The 18,928-nt window shown below is 32.4% G+C and overlaps 2 protein-coding genes across 10 annotated transcripts in view; one reads left to right on the top strand and one right to left on the bottom strand.

Annotated features, from left to right (window-relative positions):
- LOC148623198 (uncharacterized) overlaps window positions 1-11,792 on the bottom strand; it is a 44,694-nt gene extending 32,902 nt beyond the window's left edge. For all 9 annotated transcript variants that reach the window (XM_088573825.1, XM_088573823.1, XM_088573821.1 and 6 more), the window contains exons 1-6: window positions 11,656-11,792; window positions 8,441-8,899; window positions 7,640-7,724; window positions 2,784-3,093; window positions 1,499-1,542; window positions 609-669 (exon numbers count right to left, since the gene is read on the bottom strand). In XM_088573825.1, coding sequence (XP_088429951.1) covers window positions 609-669; window positions 1,499-1,542; window positions 2,784-3,093; window positions 7,640-7,724; window positions 8,441-8,844 — 904 coding nt within the window. In that variant the 5' untranslated portion in view covers window positions 8,845-8,899; window positions 11,656-11,792. The remainder of the gene's footprint in view (window positions 1-608; window positions 670-1,498; window positions 1,543-2,783; window positions 3,094-7,639; window positions 7,725-8,440; window positions 8,900-11,655) is intronic.
- Window positions 11,793-11,832: 40 nt separating this feature from the next.
- Window positions 11,833-18,928, top strand: part of LOC148623200 (phosphoacetylglucosamine mutase-like) — a 29,674-nt gene continuing 22,578 nt past the window's right edge. Inside the window, exons 1-2 of the mRNA XM_088573827.1 lie at window positions 11,833-11,973; window positions 17,883-17,953. Coding sequence (XP_088429953.1) covers window positions 11,873-11,973; window positions 17,883-17,953 — 172 coding nt within the window. The 5' untranslated portion in view covers window positions 11,833-11,872. The remainder of the gene's footprint in view (window positions 11,974-17,882; window positions 17,954-18,928) is intronic.

An 18,928-nucleotide genomic window follows, 5' to 3' on the forward strand; every position in this document is an offset into this window, starting at 1 on the left:
AAGAGCAGGCAGATTGGAATGAATAATTACACATTTCATAGTATAGACCCATAAAACAACTTTAATAATCACAAAAATAAAAATATGTAGCCTTTTTTGAGGTGTATCACATATTTCAGATTTTGCATGATTCTTACAAAGACTGTTACTTAAAAAATTTTAAAAAGTTTGAATAAGTGTTCCTGAAGTAATCATAAATAAACTAAAGGTAACAGACACCAAAGACAACAGGGTGATACCATTATGCTTGATCTATATAAACAAATCATTTTTATAGTACATACCCCAAAAATGCTGTTTACCAAATAAGGCAATGATTCACCTAGCAATATATTCAGAGAAGATGATTTTTAAAGAAATGTTGATGACAGACCATGACTGGTGCAAAGTCAATATCTCACATGAACTTTTTGTCTAGGTGAGCCTATAAACCATCTGTTTTGTACATAAAAAGATGAACACAGAGAAAATAATTTAGTAAAGTTGTAGTGATTATAAAAACATGGTGTGTACATATGAATGTGTAACAAGTCATGCACCTATAAAACTTCTATAGATATCTACTATACATTAATATTGCACAACAATTACTATAAATAGAACCTTACCTGAGGACTTTCCTGATGACTGTTCAACATTCTCATTCCCAGCTAAGTACACAGAATTTATCTATAAATAATAATTCAATTGTACAATGATATATCTATTGTCATAACAATCCACAGGAGAATCTAATCATACTTATTTTTGATTGTATCAATTAAAATTTTTGACTTGTTTCTAGAGTTAACTGTATATTTATTTACAAGAAAGGTGCCTTTAATGTCATCTAAATGACAGGCATTGATATATCTACATAAATGTATGGCAATGATGGGTTTTATTGTTATTTACCAGGTAGTCTATCATCTAGAGAAGTTAATCTGTGCAATATTTAGGCCTAGTATTATCAAAATTTTTCAAACAAGATGTTGCATGCTAAGTCATGCTAAGAATATCTCCACACAACTATTTTTGTTAAACCTGCAAAGTGGAATCATCATGCAATATACCAAGAAGCTGTGATATTTGTTAAAGGAGAGTATAACTGATGGATGAACAGTTGGATAATTGCAATATAGTCCGAATTACTAAAGGGACAGTGGTTTTAGTACATTTTCAAATAGAGTTGCAAGGAATTCAAACTCAAAATGTCAGCCATCTTGTTTTTTCCAAAATGAAAAGAGAGTACTGAATTTGTAATGAGATTTTCATATACCTTTGTTGAACCTTGACAATAGAGGGCAATTCATAAAAGACATTAGTTGATGGCATTCACAGTGTTAGAAACGTAATTTTTGATCAACATAGACCAATCATAATTTTATGTAGATCGCACTGTACATTTCAAAGGAAATTGAGACAATTTCAACATAGACCTGCTTGTTTTTACATAGACTCGGTTCGTAGGTCTACTTTTAATTTCTTTCACTGCATTCATAGCTTGTATAAATCTTACCTGAGCATCACCAGCAATGTCTAAACCAACCGAATCGCTGAACACTAAAATGAAAAAAATACAAGTAGAATCACTTAACCAAATCAACTGAACTAAAATGTAAAATATACCAACTAAATCACTAAATCACGCAATCACTGAACATTAAAAAGTTAAATATACCAACTGAATCACTGCTCTACTGGAATGTGAAAAATAGCAACGCTGAACCAATAAAATATATCGAATATGAAAAGGAGTTTCTATTATTGATGATTATAGGTGTCATAATGAAGGGAACATCGCAAAATATCAACTTAACTTATTTAATTTCAACATTATAACAGGTGAACCTTAGTGAGTTTGTTAGGATGTTGAAATTAAATAAAGAGAGTTGGTATTTTGCAATATGCAAGCTTCACAAATTAATAAATCTTTTATTCTATGGTTCTTTTGGAATATTTGGCTGTTTGACATTCTGCATCTAACATTTGTGAAGACTATGCTTTTACTGAATTTCTAGCAATTGTTCCTCTATGACATTACCAGTTGTTACAGAAAACATAAAAAAAAACGTCACTTTTGACCAATCAAATTTGACAGACAATGGATCACAATCAAACAACAACCAATCACAATGTCAGCTATCATCAATGGTGTCCAAGGAGTAGGTAAAATAACCAAATCATAGACAATGTAAAATAAACCACCAGAATTCAAGTTATTCATGTTAAAATACAATTGTGATATCCTTAAGATCAACAATTTATAACATATATCTAATCAAACTAGCTCTTGAAAATGTCATCCTTCTTTGAATTGAAATTAAATCTTTGATCTGGCCCAATACTTCGAATGAACTTTGGCCTGAGTCAGAAAAAATAGTACTGGACAGACACTAAATTCCAACCGATACTTGGATGTCATGCAAGAATATCAGTTACATTGATTACTCAAAGTGAAGTGTATTAGACTTTAAAATCTTTGGAACACTTGACAAAAAGATGGATTAAATAAAATTTAAATCCAAAAGTATTGGTTTAGATGCAAACCAAGTTTCAAGGATTATTTTGCTTCTAGGGAGGACATTTAGGTATTACTCCAAGGTTTGGAGATTAGGGGGGAAAACCACACTTCGTCCTCGGATATTTCAAGTGGAGTGTCCCAGGTGTATTCCAGTCGATTTGAGAGGTCCCTTATATCTGAACCAATGATAGGATCCAAGCTACAGCCGAAAATGTCAGTGAAAAAATGTATATAACCCTACAAAATTGAAGGTCTGTGGCCATTTAATATGATTATATACCTTCAGGTGCTGGTGATATTCCTTCATTTTCTACATATGGCATTTCATTGGCTCCAAAATCATGAACCATTTCCAGACTCTTGTCCATTTCTGTTTGTACATTACTTGGCTCTTTCAGAAAGTTCTTTTTATTAACTTTGTCACCAGGTGTGTCAGCAGAAAAATCAGCAGCATTCTCATTAGATGACACCATATTATTTTTATTTGATAAGTCCTGATCATGTAATATTTCTGAAGATGGTTCACTGGTGGCTGTATTGTCACTGGTAACACTGGAAGGTTGTGGAGCAAATATTTGAATCTCATCCTCCTACAAAATACAAATGACAAACATCGGAATCATGTCCTCCTACAAAATACAAATAACAAACATCTGAATCTCGTCCTCCTACAAAATAAAAATGACAAACATCTGATTCAAGTCCTCCTACAAAATACAAATGACAAACATCACAATCACGTCCTACTACAAAATACAAATGACAAACATCTGAATCTCGTCCTCCTACAAAATACAAATGACAAACATTGGAATCACATCCTACCACAATATACAAATAACAAACATCTGAATCTCCTCGTCCTACAAAATACAAATGACACACATCTGAATCACGTCCTCCTACAAAATACAAATGACAAACATCGGAATCACGTCCTCCTACAAAATACAAATGGCAAACATCTGAATCTCGTCCTACTACAAAATACAAATGACAAACATCAGAATCACGTCCTCCTACAAAATACAAATGACAAACATCTGAATCATCTCCACCTATAAAATACAAATAACAAACATAAAAATCTCGTCCTCCTACAAAATAGAAATGACACACATCTGAATCACATCCTCCTACAAAATACAAATGACAAACATCTGAATCAGGTCCTCCTACAAAATACAAATGACAAACATTGGAATCTTGTCCTCCTGCAAAATACAAATAACAAACACCTGAATCATGTCCTCCCTTCTACAAACATTAACATCTCATCCTCCTATAAAATACACATGTCAAATATCTGAATGCCACCCTTCTACAAACATTTAAATCTCATCCTCCTATAAAATACACATGACAAATATATGCCATCCTTTTAGTAACATTTACATCTCATCCTCCTATAAAATACACATGACAAATATCTGAATGCCACCTTCTACAAGCATTTAAATCTCATCCTCCCATAAAATGCACATGACAAATATATGCCATCCTTTTAGTAACATTTACATCTCATCCTCCTATAAAATACACATGACAAATATCTGAATGCCACCTTCTACCAGCATTTAAATCTCATCCTCCTATAAAATACACATGGCAAATATATGCCATCCTTTTAGCAACATTTACATCTCATCCTCCTATAAAATACACATGACAAAAATATGCCATCCTTTTACAAACATTTACATCTCATCCTCCTATAAAATACACATGACAAATATATACCGTCATTTTACAAATATTTACATCTCAACCTCCTAAAAAATACACATGACAAATATCTGAATCTCATTCTCCCATTATTATCAACTCAACCCCTACAGACATCTGAATTTCATCTTCTATAATTCACTGGCGCCAATGTGACTGTAATTTATCATTATCGGACAGGATAAAATTTGGACATGATCTATAATTTGTGATGGTAAAACTGCATACCACATTTCACAGAAACATCTCCAAGCATAACACAAACACTGTGGAAAATTGATTATTTGTATAGGTTTACTAAGTTCAAAGAAAATAACTCTGCAAAAAAGGTTATTGGACCTGAACAAAATCTGATATTGGTCTGTTACTTTTCATGGTAAAACTATGTACAAAATTTCAAATCAATATTTTTATGCATGAAAAAAGGTGAGCAAAAATGGCTTTATTAATAAATTTACCAAGTCCAAGGGATCAATAGTGCTTCAAAATTATTTAGTTAACAATGAAGTATACACTTTAATATGCCTCAACTAGTTCACCAGTTCAGACCAGATCATTGCTGAAAAAACTACACATGAAATGTATGCACAAGATTATTTTCTGAACATGATTGGCTGCATAAGAATTCCTTCGTTAGAACTTTCATTAAATAATTTTGTAAAATGACTTTACTTTTATATCTTGAAATAATTTGAAGGAAAAGGAGATTTTAAATCTTCCAAGGACCATAAGTGCCCAAATAAATCACTGAACTGAAACAAAACATGATGGTTAAACTATACACCAAATTTCAAGCAATATCTTCAAGCATGACAAAAAAAGTGTGGGAAACCAGTTTGACCTTTGGTTCACTGGTAAGGGACTAATAAATGACAATTTGTATCATATTTTTAAGTTACAGACATCTTTATTCAGAATTTCATATCAGTTACGGACATCTTCATTCAGAATTTTATATTATTTATGGACATCAATTTTTACAGTTACCCAAATAACCACCTGCTTTTTTTTAACAGTTGTAGTCTCCTATTAGTGTATAAACTATGAATACATTTCTCTGTATTTTAGTTCAAAATCAAATAATACATTAATAAAACATGAAATTCAGGCGAATAATCTGTTTTTATTACAAAACTGATAATATTATTTCTTACCACAATAAGCATCCACCATCACAGGATATCCGTAACTGCAATTAGGGGCATCACATTGATGCCAGTGATAATGTCTTATTCTCATCCCCCTACACATAACATGATCTAAATCAATTTAAAGGTCAACAGGTGCATGTTATAGAATGGGGAGTGAGAGTATCATTTTACTATAGAATGGGAGAGTGAGGGTATCATTTTACTATAGAATGGGGGAGTATCATTTTACTATAGAATGGGGAAGTGAGGGTATCATTTTACTATAGAATGGGGAGGGTGATGGTATCATTTTACTGTAGAATGGGGAGTGAGAGTATCATTTTACACTAGAATGGGGAGTGAGAGTATCATTTTACACTAGAATGGGGAGTGAGAGTATCATTTTACTATAGAATGGGGGAGTGAGGGTATCATTTTACTATAGAATGGGGGAGTATCATTTTACTATAGAATGGGGAGGGTGATGGTATCATTTTACTGTAGAATGGGGGAGTGAGAGTATCATTTTACTATAGAATGGGGGAGTAAGGGTATCATTTTACTATAGAATGGGGGAGTATCATTTTACTATAGAATGGGGAAGGTGAGGGTATCATTTTACTGTAGAAGGGGAGTATCATTTTACTGTAGAATGGGGGAATATCATTTTATTATAGAATGGGGGAGTGAGGGTATCATTTTACTATAGAATGGGGGAGTATCATTTTACTATAGAATGGGGAGGGTGATGGTATCATTTTACTGTAGAATGGGGGAGTGAGAGTATCATTTTACTATAGAATGGGGGAGTAAGGGTATCATTTTACTATAGAATGGGGGAGTATCATTTTACTATAGAATGGGGAAGGTGAGGGTATCATTTTACTGTAGAATGGGGAGTATCATTTTACTGTAGAATGGGGGAATATCATTTTATTATAGAATGGGGGAGTGAGAGTATCATTTTACTATAGAATGGGGGAGTGAGAGTATCATTTTACTACAGAATGGGGGAGTATCATTTTACTATAGAATGGGGGAGTGAGAGTGAGAGTATCATTTTACTGTAGAATGGGGAAGTATCATTTTACTAAGTATTTCTCACAGTTTTTCTAGTATTTAAGTTATTTTCCAGACACCAATTGTTTATAGACAATAACAACTACATGTATCATAGTTACAATGGTACAACAACTATCGTATAGTCAAACCTCGTTCAACCAAGCAAAACTGTTTGAGTTATCCAAGGTTTGAGTAATTCAAGGTCAAGGATAAACTGGAAATATAGTAGTTTGGTCAATAATTGTTTCTGCATTTACATCATTTGTTGTGCTTATACAAGTACATTTACTTCACTTTACATGGTACTTCGTAATGTCTTTGTTTCATATCAGAAGACATTTTTTGGCATGTTGTATATCATTTTTGAAAAACTGAATGGCACTGAGTGTTTTAGTGAAATTTCCTTTTTATTTTTCTATATTGAAAATGTCATATTTCATAATAATATGCAGCTTTGTTTGACTCACAATCAGGAGTATCATCAAACCATGTGCTCTAAATTTATTAAGATAAAATTTCAAATTCACTAGCGAAACGAAAGTAGTCATTGAAATACACTTACTATCATTTGTTTGATGTTTCACTAAGTAGTCAGATACCATTACAATTCATCTGTATTTTTAAAAATTTTTCACCAAAATATCAAAATATCTGATATCACTGTTAGTGTGAATTTCAACATGTAATTAATAAATTTCCTTTCTTTTCACTACACGTGCAATTTTAAATTAATTAAATACTCAAATCAAGCCATAAAGAGTGGCAACAGATTAATTTTAAAAGCCATGCTAATCATTGTTAAAACACCCTTCGACCATGGTTAGTAATAAAGCAATCAGTTTTCCGACTAAATAGTTGACTTTGAGATATCAGGGTTAATTAACTTTGAAGTCTTATCGAGGGGTTTGATTGATTACCTTGAGTTATCCAAGGTTTCGATTCATCTCAGTTTGAGTCATTCAAGGTAAAATTGTATAGGAGTAAGGAGAGTTTTGCTGGGACTTTATAATTAGTCATAGCTATCCATGATTTCTACTAATCCGAATTTGACACATCGAGGTTTGACAGCAGTAACAGCACTGTACCATAACAACTAACATAGTAACCACTGTACCATTAAACAACCACAATTACTCTTGTAATTACATTAAAGTGAAGATATGTAGAAGCAGGAACCATTTACAAAGAAGAAATTAGGATCAGGAAACCTTAATAATACCTGTGCTCCAAAATTAGGGGGTGGTTTCAATTTCGACTTGAATTTTGGTTTCTTTATTCCTTTCTTTATTGCTGGTTTCTTCTGACTGAAAAAAAATAAAACAAAGTTTGTCTGAAAACAATATTTCACTTTCTTTACCATAAATAGTACATTTTATTTTAATCAATACCTGTACATATATCCTTTATTGTAGATATATTGTATAAACATGTGCACTTCAAAAATAAAGGCCTAACAATTTTTGTTTCAGAATACATAATTATCTGAAAATTATAGTTTCTAACTTCGATTACTCTCTGGCATAACCTATGGATTTTTCATAACACAACTAATACATGCCAGAGGTTGTCGTAACTACACAGACGTTTTGTATTGCTCTAGACTACTTACAATTAGGCTTCTGGAACAGGGTTATGTTGCTACAAGATTGAAATCATCACCACAGAAGTTTTATGGTCGTCATGAACTTGTGGATCATTCGGTGTATCCATCTGCACCATGAAAATTGATTTGTTCAATGTGTCATAGTTTTCCTTTCCAATTTCGTATACCCCTGACTTGACTTTTTATGAGCAGCCCAGGGGGTGTTTCTAGAAAAGTAGAGGACGCTTACCCTACAAGTGCACCTGGTCCTTGCTCCCAGTTTTTAGTGGAGTCCAAGTTGCTCATTTACTTTTGTTACTTTGAATGTATTATTTTAGTTTATGTTCGTTGTTGTGTTTGTCCATTTACTTAGATGGATATCAGACAAAGATTATATTACATTAAATTGACATCAATATCTAAACATCATACATGTACCTCTGACGTTTAGGCATGTCTTCAGGTGTAGAGTCTTGGGACTGTGACATGGACTCAGGTTGTTCTGGTGAGGAGTCTTGCATAGCTGGTTGATCATCAGATATATCGAGCTGATTATCTGGTGATTGAACAGGTGACCTTGGAATCTTATTCCTAGTTTTGACTGGTTGTTCTACATGATTAACAGTGTCACCTTCACTGCTGACAGAGTCTAGTATATTGTTATTAGAAGTTGTTGGTGACACACTGAGTGTCTTACTTGGTTTAAACGGATCAATGTTTGGATCATTATCTAATGATTTAATTTTGGATTTGGTTTCAAAAGGGTTTGTGTTCTCATCGAAGTCATCAAAGTTAAAATTATAAGACCCCTTTGGTAAAGGGGGAGAGTTCTGGTCACTCATGTTACTGTATACACATCACACTTGAACATGTACCAGTTCATCAGCTTCAATATACCTACAATATATAAATACCAAAAAATCAGTGTATTTAGTTGTTGTTGTTAACAATGGTGAGTTCAGGACGGTCTCAAGTTGGGAATTTCCTCAAATTCTGAGTTTTTCCTCAAATCTTCAATTTTTAAGTGATCTGATTGGTCAAAGTTTACTTGAGAAAAGATTGAAGAAATCTCTTTGTTTGAGATCGTTTATAAAACCATGGGCACTGGTGGCTTGAATGGCTATTTAAATCTACATGAACAAAAAATGCTACCATTACAATGTACTACATGTATGTCTAGAAGTTAACTTTACTTTCACTTAACATGCTTAATAGTAGGATAGTAGGCTGTCCATTTTTGATGTACAAGAATATAACCCAGCTAAATAATATATCGATGGAAAGCTTATTTCAAGCTCTATCGAAATAAATATCAAAGATCCTCACATCAGTTCTTTGCAGGATACCCCAAGGAACATTCATATCAAGTTTTGGTTCAATTGGTAAATATTGTCAGAGGAGAAGATTTTTGAAAGAAATAACATTAAAAATAGTTGAAACCGTTGAAAAAGGGCAATAACTCCAACATGGCTTGATGGATTAAAATGAAAATTTGACCGAAGATAGATCTCATGCTAAACACTTTTACCCGGTCAGAATTTAACTAAACTTAACGTTTTTGGAGATATATGCAAAAAACTACTGTCTGACCCCTATATTCTATTTTTAGCAAAGGTCACCATTTTTTTCTACAGATCAAAAATCCCCACATCAGTTCTATGCAGGATACCTCAAGGAACATTCATACCAAGTTTGGTTCCAATTGGTCTTGTAGTGTGAGAGGAGAAGATTTTTGAAAGAAATAACATTAAAAATAGCAAATAAAATGTTGAAAAAGGGCAATAATGCCAACATGGCTAAACACATCAAAATGAAAATTTGACCACATATAGATATCATAATGCTGAACACTTATTCTTGTCAGACATTGGCTAAACCTAATGGTTTTGGAGATATACATGAAAAACTACTGTCTGACCCCTATGTTCTATTTTTAGTAATGGTGGCCACGTTTTTGGACGGATAAAAAATCCAAACACAGTTTTAGTGCAAGTTACCGTAACGAACATCTGTGCAGTTTCATATAATTCAGCTCAGTAGTTTCAGTTGTGGTATCTGTTGGCAACATATCTTACATGTGACTAAGTCATTCCTTCAAAACTGGAGATTTGTCATTTTTCATCTGTAGATTTGGTTTGAAAACTGGAAGTTTTTTTATCAGTGTTTTTTTTTGGCGGCGTAACAAGTCAAATATGTGTGAAACTTATGGAAAACCTTGTATTAAGTCTGTTTCCATGAGAAAAAACGCTGAATACTCTATTCGAATATTTGGAAACACCTTTTTGATGGAGTAACACTTGGACATTTTAATGATTTTGTTTATTATTGACAATTTTTACATCACAAGAACAGCATAAATATCTTATATTTAAAAGTGTCATTATTACTACATTTGTAAATATCTACTATTAAATAAATATTTTTCATTTAAAAATTGTCACTACATGCAATTGCTACAATGGCATAAATATGCATCAAAATGATTTCATTTCAAATAGTCATTACTGGTTTGGCACCACTTTAACTTTGATTTCCAGGCAGCATTTAAGTTGGAACAGTACTTTGCTTTCTTGGCAGGAGGTGCTGAAGATGAAATATTATGTTTTGGCATTTTGACGGTCGATGATCGTGAGAGTACTCCAAATAGAAAAATTCACTAAGTTCCTCCATTGACTTGGATAAAAAAAAAGAAAGAAAAAAAAAAAAAAAGCCATACTTTGATTCAATTTCATTTTCAGTGAATGCATGGTCAACGTTTCCTTAACCATCAAAAGATCATATGTCCCGCATTAATATTTACACCAGTCCCAATCGTCGGTAAAAAATCATTTAATCAATTGAGCGTGTGCCACTAAAACTTTGGATAATTGTCAACCATCTCCTTTGTTATATAATCATCACACATCTTTTAAATTACGTCTTGTCGATAACCACTAAAGCTTCTAAATTACTCTTTATGACCCTAATTAACGGTAATTAACATGTTCACCTGTCTACCCGAGATCAACCGGAAATGTCGTTTTTCGATCCTCTCAGGTTTTTTCATTCAGTAAATTAAAAAAAATGGCGTGAAAATTTGTTTACGGTATGAAGTTCAGAATGTGGTAGATTTTCTGTTTCAACGGTAGAACGGTAGGAAGGTTCTAATTCCGGTAGAATTGAACTACCGCCAGTAGGTTCACATGTATGACATATCTTGCTGCTCTCCGCTGATTTGTTCTATTTTATTTTAAGTTTCTCTGGAATGACCATACACTTGAGCAGATCTCTAGGATGGATCTAGTTCATATAATCATGATGTTCGCCGAGGCATTTTTTAAATCTGATGTTATGGCGCCAAGCAAAAGAAAAATCACGCTCCCCAGATGACATAATTATTATGACTAGGATAGGATGGATCTTACATGTACCATTGATTTGTAAACTGTATGCCAAACTTGTGTACATAGTATCAGTATTAAGAATAATATTTAACTCATGCAAACTTAAATATTGAAAATCAACAAAGAGCAACTGAAAAGTAAACGTTGTTTTGGCTTTTCACAAACCATAATTTAGGGAAGGAGGCTTCAAGAGCAGAAAGGAAATATGAATCATGTGTTTACAATGTACAATAACATTTAACTGAACTACTTTCTCATATTACCACATACCAAACCTATTCCTTAACGTGCTGATTGTTTTAATTCCTTTACTCCGACATGTAAGAATGTAAACAAATTTCAAGAAACAGTCTGAAAAGTCAAAAGATTATTTTGTTTGACAGGAAGTTTATCTATAAACAAGGGGAGGTTACCCAGTACTAGAGGAGATAACTCTGTGGAACAGTAGTAGTTGGGACAGTAGTAGTTTCAATATCGATGAACAACAATGCAAGAAAACATGAACCAAATAAGTGACCTTTCAAAAACAACATACAAGAAAAAACACGACCGAATTATTCAATATGGAACTGCAGGATTTAGAACAAAGTAAAAATATATATATATATATATACAGATTAGAAGAGTTCTTCGTTATGTCATCACTTACCATGTTTACCTGTGATTTGGTTTTGGTTGGCAAAAAAATTCATAGAGTGGCATGGGGCATCAACTTTAAATCATCATAACTTTTTCATTTTTTAAGATCATTGAAAAATTCTTTTGATTCCCTACGCTGCCAATGAAACTCTTTTTATCCATGGAATTTTTAAATAAGTATTCAGTAATTTACCTAATTAGACTATACAAGAACAAGGAGTTAAATATAGAAGGATTCACATCTCATAAATTATTGCAATATATCGCATGGCGAGATTTCAGTATACTAACCACAGCTACTTGCTGCCTATAGGGCTATACAGTCATAATTAGGGCATATAAAACATTGATATCACAAAAGCAGGGAAAGCTACAGCTATAAACATCTTTATATATACCATCAGACCAATTTTATCAATTTAAAACAAATTTTATGATGATTGTTTGGGTTTTGAAGAAGGAGCTCAAACTTTAATTTAGGAGGGAATGCCTTTCTTGAGGGCGTGAGTCCAGCCACCATTTTTTTTATATCAACAGTTGGTCGAATAAAAACATTGATATCACGCAAGAATATGAGGCTACAGCTACAAATTATTTCATATACACCCTCAGACCATTTGTCATCAATATGAATTAAATTTTATGATGATAGATCTGGTTTTGTGGAAGGAGTTTAAATTTTAAATGAGGCAGGGCTACGCAGTCAGGAGTCAAAACAAAGGCTTGTATAAATGTTAACACAAATGCAGGGAGAGCTACAACTGTAAAACTCCTTGTATTCACCCTCATAGTATTTCTGATCAATTTTATTTTAATTTTATGACGATTGATCGGGTTTGGAAAAAGGAGTTTGAATTTTGAATGAGGAGGGAGGTACGCCTTCAAAGATGGCACTGGGTTGAAAATTTGATCAGGGATTAAGGTCTCGAATATCGAGGTATTGATCAAAACAAAACATTGAAAAAGTCTCAAGGCAAGGTTTGAAAATTGAGATTCTAATCATGAAATTGTCAATTGTTTATTTAGTTGTTTATTTGCCAACCAATTTGACACTTGATGATATGCAAATTAGTGAATATGACATCACTAATGAGATCGGGGAACTCTCCTATAGGAGTATTCTTCATGATCTCATCACTTACCTGGGATTCCATTGAGTGACTTGGGGCATGAACATTAAGTCATCATAATTTTTTCATATAAGATAATTGAAAAATTCTTTTGGTTCCCTTAGAACTGCAAAGAAATCTGGAAACCGATCTGCATTTAATTGCTTACTTCTGGGATCTCAAAATACTGCATTACAATGAAAAATCTTCTCGCCATTGCTTTTCTTTTCACTTTTATCATGTAGAAATATATATTCATCATTTTTATAAGTAATTTTACACAGGAAGATGTTTTATTTTTAATAGTGAACTCAACGCTTTGAAAGTTTCCATGTGTTTTAATGATAAATTGGGACCCATTTTCAAGAAACCACGGAGTCATGTGATGAGACTTACATACTGTATTTCAAGTGGAACCTCTTTCCGGTGTAATCACAAATTTAGATTTTTTTTGTAATGAAGAACAGGGGCCTGACCCTGTTAAACTCATGTCTTCAAGGTCAGGTCAAGAGGTGTTTACTAACGTATCCAAAATTAGTTCAACATTCCATAAATGGTCTATTATTCTTTTTATGAGTTCAAAATTGTAATTTACTGTACACCCTAAAAATCTGTGTATATATTCAAAATTAGATTCAAATTTTGATATTTATTTTCAACCTACAATAAAATAAGCAGAACTGATTAATTATCTGCTATGTAGGAGGCATTTCTGACTAAAATCAGATAACAATTCAATGCATGCATGACAAAGAATTTCACATTTGCACCAGAAAGAGGTTACACAAAAAAAAAATTATGGTGGCTGATGACCCTTGTCATTCATCCATTCCTTATGTAGGTCAGCATTTACAATCATGGTTCTGGGGCAAAGGTAAAATTCTTGGTCATGTGTGCATTTAATTTACAAAAAAATCCAAATTTGTGATTGCAGCAGAAATAAGTTAAACTACTATGTATATCAAAATTTAACTTTAAAAGTAAATACATGTAATTGTTTAATATGACACCGTTTAAGCCTGAAACACTCCCGAAGATAAAGTTATAGTGCTGCTTGGTCTGATCAGGGACTTTATATCTATAAGGTCTTTGCATGTGTTGTCCATCAGTATGTGAAATAAATCACGAAAAAATAAATGTGCATGTACAGCCTGTGACGAATAGTCCTTTTTCATGTATAGGGAATGCAACCTATTTTAGCGTTTTTTTTAAAGGGACCTAACCCACCAACACATGACAACCTGGTTTTGGGGAAAGGAAGAACAGTAAACATTTTTCTTTGAAAGTGAAACTATTTCCTTTGTGTTATTATGAATTAGGTAAATAGTTTGATATAAATTATTTAAAAGTATTCATGTACTTACTGCAGCTACATAAGTCAAATATTTGAATTTGAAGTCCACTGCTGTCCAATGCTCCAATCAAGTAAACCAGTTTCAAGTTGGAAAGTTACTTCCCTTTGCTCAAAATTAAAAAAAAGTCAGAGTTGGGAATATGAGAAAGGTCTATTACTTACGCTAATTTGCGTACATTTGAAAACATTGTAATGTAGCAGAGTTACTTTATTTCATATCAGACAAATATTTTGAATTAAACAGTCAAAAAACTTATTTTAATTCTCCCCAAGTGTTTTTACCACAAATTACTTCATTCCTTTGTATTTTTACCCCCCAAAACTTATGTCTTATAATGCACTGAACTTTCCCCCCTGACTAGTAAACTTTTCTTTTTTCAAAGGGAATCTAAAGGAGAAGGATATAGATGTATATATTTAGATGTAATTTGTTTTTGTTATTAAAACAAAGTTCATTTTTCAACTTTCATTCAGTTTTTTAATTAAGTTACTTTTAAAATGTATTGAAATTTCCTTTATCCTCATCTCAATACCTAAAAAATCTTAATTTAAAAACCAAAAAAATTTGGAAATATCTTTGTATACAATGAAGTATAAACAAATCTTAAAAAAGACAACTTGTCATAGATCTCTTGATATTGACTAGACATACATTTTGTATTATTATTATAAACTCCTTGGTCTGATTTTTTTTTTTGACATGTTCTGTTGTGACATCATGACTCCATACATATGTTCATTTCCTCTCTTACCATCAGCTGCCTTGGAAATTCTCTTGAATCATTCAAATCAAACATCATTTGACAATCACATAATGTTGTGTAAAATTATATACCTTTTTTCAGACTTTGCTCAGTAGAGATTCCTTATATTTTTAAAAATTGATTCCAAATCGGCTTCCAAATATACTGAAGAAGACATTTTCAAAATGCTATAATATTTTATCGACAACATGTTCTTCCAGTGTGGAGGAAGCTTTTTTTCAACAAATATTCAGCATTTTGATAAAAACAAACTGTGCTCCTCTACTAACTGACCTATTCCTTCACTCTTATGGGGCTGATTTTATTACGGATCTGACCCAGAGGAAGAAACATCATTTAGCCAGATCCTTTGATATCTGTTTTCTCTACATACATATAGGTGACATATTATTAGTAAACAGTCCTAGTTTGGGGGTCGTCTGAATATAGCTGAAATATTGCTGCTCGGACGTTAAACCCCAACAAACAAACAAACATAGTTTGGGGGAATTTTAATACATTGCATCTACCCCAACAAAATTGATATGAAAGATACTACAGACACTGTGAAGTCAGCCTCATATCTTGACCAACACCTAGAGATCAATGAAAAAGGAAGACTATTGACCAAACTATACAACAAATGCGATGACTTCTTTCCGTATTGCCAACTTTCGTTTCATCTGTGGCAACATTCCTTCAGCATAGGTCTGGGTATGGAGTTTTCATATTACAATTCATACGTTATGCCAGAGCTTGCCAGAACTATGCAGACTTTTTGTACCACGCTAGAATTCTTACAATAAGGGTCTGGAACAGAGTTATATTGCTACAAGATTGAAGTCATAACTACAGAAGTTTTATGGCTGTCATTTTGAAATCGTGGATCGCTAGGTGTATCCATCTGCACCATGAGAACCGATTTGTTCAACGTGTCTTAGTTTTCCTTTCCTCTTTCGCCTATCCTGGACTTGACTTTTTATAAGCAACTGGATTGTGTTTCTAGAAAAAACAGAGGATGCTTACCCTACCAGTGCACCTGATCCATGCTCCAGGTTTGTAGTGGAGACTGAGTTGCTCATTTACTTTTGTTTCTTTGTACGTATTGTTTTGGTTATTTTGTATTCTTTGTTGTGTGTGTCTGTTTTCCCTGTCTGGTATTTGTCCCTGGATTGCATTCTTTTGATTTCTAATGGTATATTTGTTCCCTTTATTACTCTTTGCAAGGGTCTAATCAAAAACAGTTCACACTTGGGCAAATTAATTCATTTAAAAACATCATGATGTTAATAAAGTAAATATTGTAGAAATGGTTGAAAATTATCTGGAATAATCAAATTAGATTAAGAAAGCACCATAAAACATGGGACAATACCAACTATGCAAGTTAAAAATGCCAGAACATTTGACCTTGAACTTGATATAACATAGCAATAAATCATGCAAAAAGAATTACATTGTATCAAGAATTTGCTTGAAGATCTCTAAGGAAATGAAATGTATCTTTGTGTAATTTCAACATCCTTACATGACAGTAGTGTGATTAATATCTGTAACAGAAAAAATACTTTAGTGAATCATATAAGCTAGCTCAATTGACTTGCTCTGATACACTTATGTCTAAGGAGCTACTAAATGTCAAGTTTGGTAGGTGGTCAGATTGGTAAGATGTTGAATCTGATAGAGGATATCTTATCTCATCTGTGAGATATGAGCTTCATATTGCTCAAATTGGGATGACAACCTTTAAACTTCTGTAGTGATGACATGAACAAAGGCTGAAAGTACCCATGATTTGGAAGTTTATTTGATAATATCTGTGCTTTGCAGAGAAAGTCTATTTACAGATAATAGACTTAGACAATGTGAAATGTATACTTTCTAGGCAGGAGAAGTTGGTATATTGCCATGAAGAATGGGGAAGTTTACAATTGGGAAGTCAAATTGAATTGAAATGCTTGCTTTTATTGATGAAAACAGTACTTCAATGAAATTGAGAAAAATAAATTTTCATATTAAAAATTTGAAAATGTATTTTTCGAGATGTGAGAAATCTCATAATCAACATCATAAAGTTGTAGATTCAGTTTCTCTTAATTTTTCAAAATGACTGCGTCATTCTGTGTCATGGTGGTAGTTCTAGCTTTCATCTGTCTATGATGTCACCAATTGTTATGGGAGAACAATGTAAGAAATAACATAACTTCACTGAGATTTTATAGACAATGTGACACAACCAAAGAAAAAACCAATCACCATTTTGTAAAAATAATTAGAGAAATAATTTTGTTGATTAAAATCTTTCTCAACTGTTACAGTCTACACCTAGCTGGAAATCTCATAGTAATAAAATATATTTAGTATAATATGAAATTCAGCTATTGAATATTGTCTTTATATAGAGTATAATGGGGAAGTGTACATGTAGCTGTAGCCTCAAGGGTTATACAGTATGAATAATTCAAGTTTCTTTTATTTTCAATAGAAAAAATTGAAAATATATTAAATTATCCTTTTAAGCAAACATATGAAAGCTACAATGTACTTAATAAAAAGAAACATGAATAGATCATATATGTGAAGTGATATAATTGGGCTTTATACATGTTATAAAAAAGGTATACTAACAATTGTTTATTGGTGTAATTCCAGGGGAGAAGACTTGGAACATGTTATGTTTAGAATGGGAATATTAGCTGTATTGAGATCAAAAATGAAAAAAGGTAAATTCAAAGGTAGTAAACAAATTATGGTTTGATTTAGGTACCTGTTTAGGATAAATTTTAAAAGTGTGAACATTGAAGTTAAGTCAAGATAAATCCTTATATATTTTATCTGTATTTAACTTATTGTTATTGCCATATATTTCATTAAAGTGAATTATAAGTATACCAATGAAGTTTTGATATTTGTCACCCGCAATGCGTCGAGAGGGGACATGGAAATGCCAGGCATCCATCCATCCTTCCACGCTTTCCACACTGTTTTTGGGTTTTTGATCCTTCAGGATCAAAATACCTTATGTCACCAGTCTATTACTGGAACTTTCTTACTATTTCTGAACATTACACAAAAATATAGTCAAAATTTAATTCCTTTACTATCATTCAACACCTCTTTTATAATAAGTAAATATGTTTCTTGCAATTTATTGGCTCAATAATATTCTATTATTTCTGCAAATAAAATTAAGATCTAGTCTTCATATCAACTCAAGATTTGAGGGACTCCTTTTTAGAATTGAAAGATATTTAGTTATAAATTTACATTTAGGAAACTTATATCTTGCAGTGATGTGTCTGGAAGGATAAAATGTGTTCGATATTTTAACACACTTATAAGTCAAATTATCCATCCTATCAGTAATATTTTTTACCATTTACAAACAGGAAGTGAAGTGCAGTGATTTCAACCAATTAAAATTGGCGAAACAATTCAAATTGATAAAAGTGTCTAGTTTTTGAAAATCTTGTGTTAGGAAATTACTATCTTAAGCTGATATTTGTTTTATTTAAGTATAATTATTTTGTAGGATAAATACTCTGTTAATATAGCTTTTAAATGTAAATGCACATTAACTATTGGATAGATTTAAAATTGGGGAAAAAGGTGAAATGAACAAAATATGTAAATATGTGTGAAGTTGTATCAGTAGATTGACAGTTTAAACAAAAAGGACAGGTCTTAATAGTATCAAT

The sequence above is a fragment of the Perna viridis genome, chromosome 3, assembly GCF_037379345.1.
Source record: "Perna viridis isolate PV_CMFRI_1.1 ecotype Kerala chromosome 3, ASM3737934v1, whole genome shotgun sequence".
Classification (NCBI taxonomy): Eukaryota; Metazoa; Mollusca; class Bivalvia; order Mytilida; family Mytilidae; genus Perna; species Perna viridis.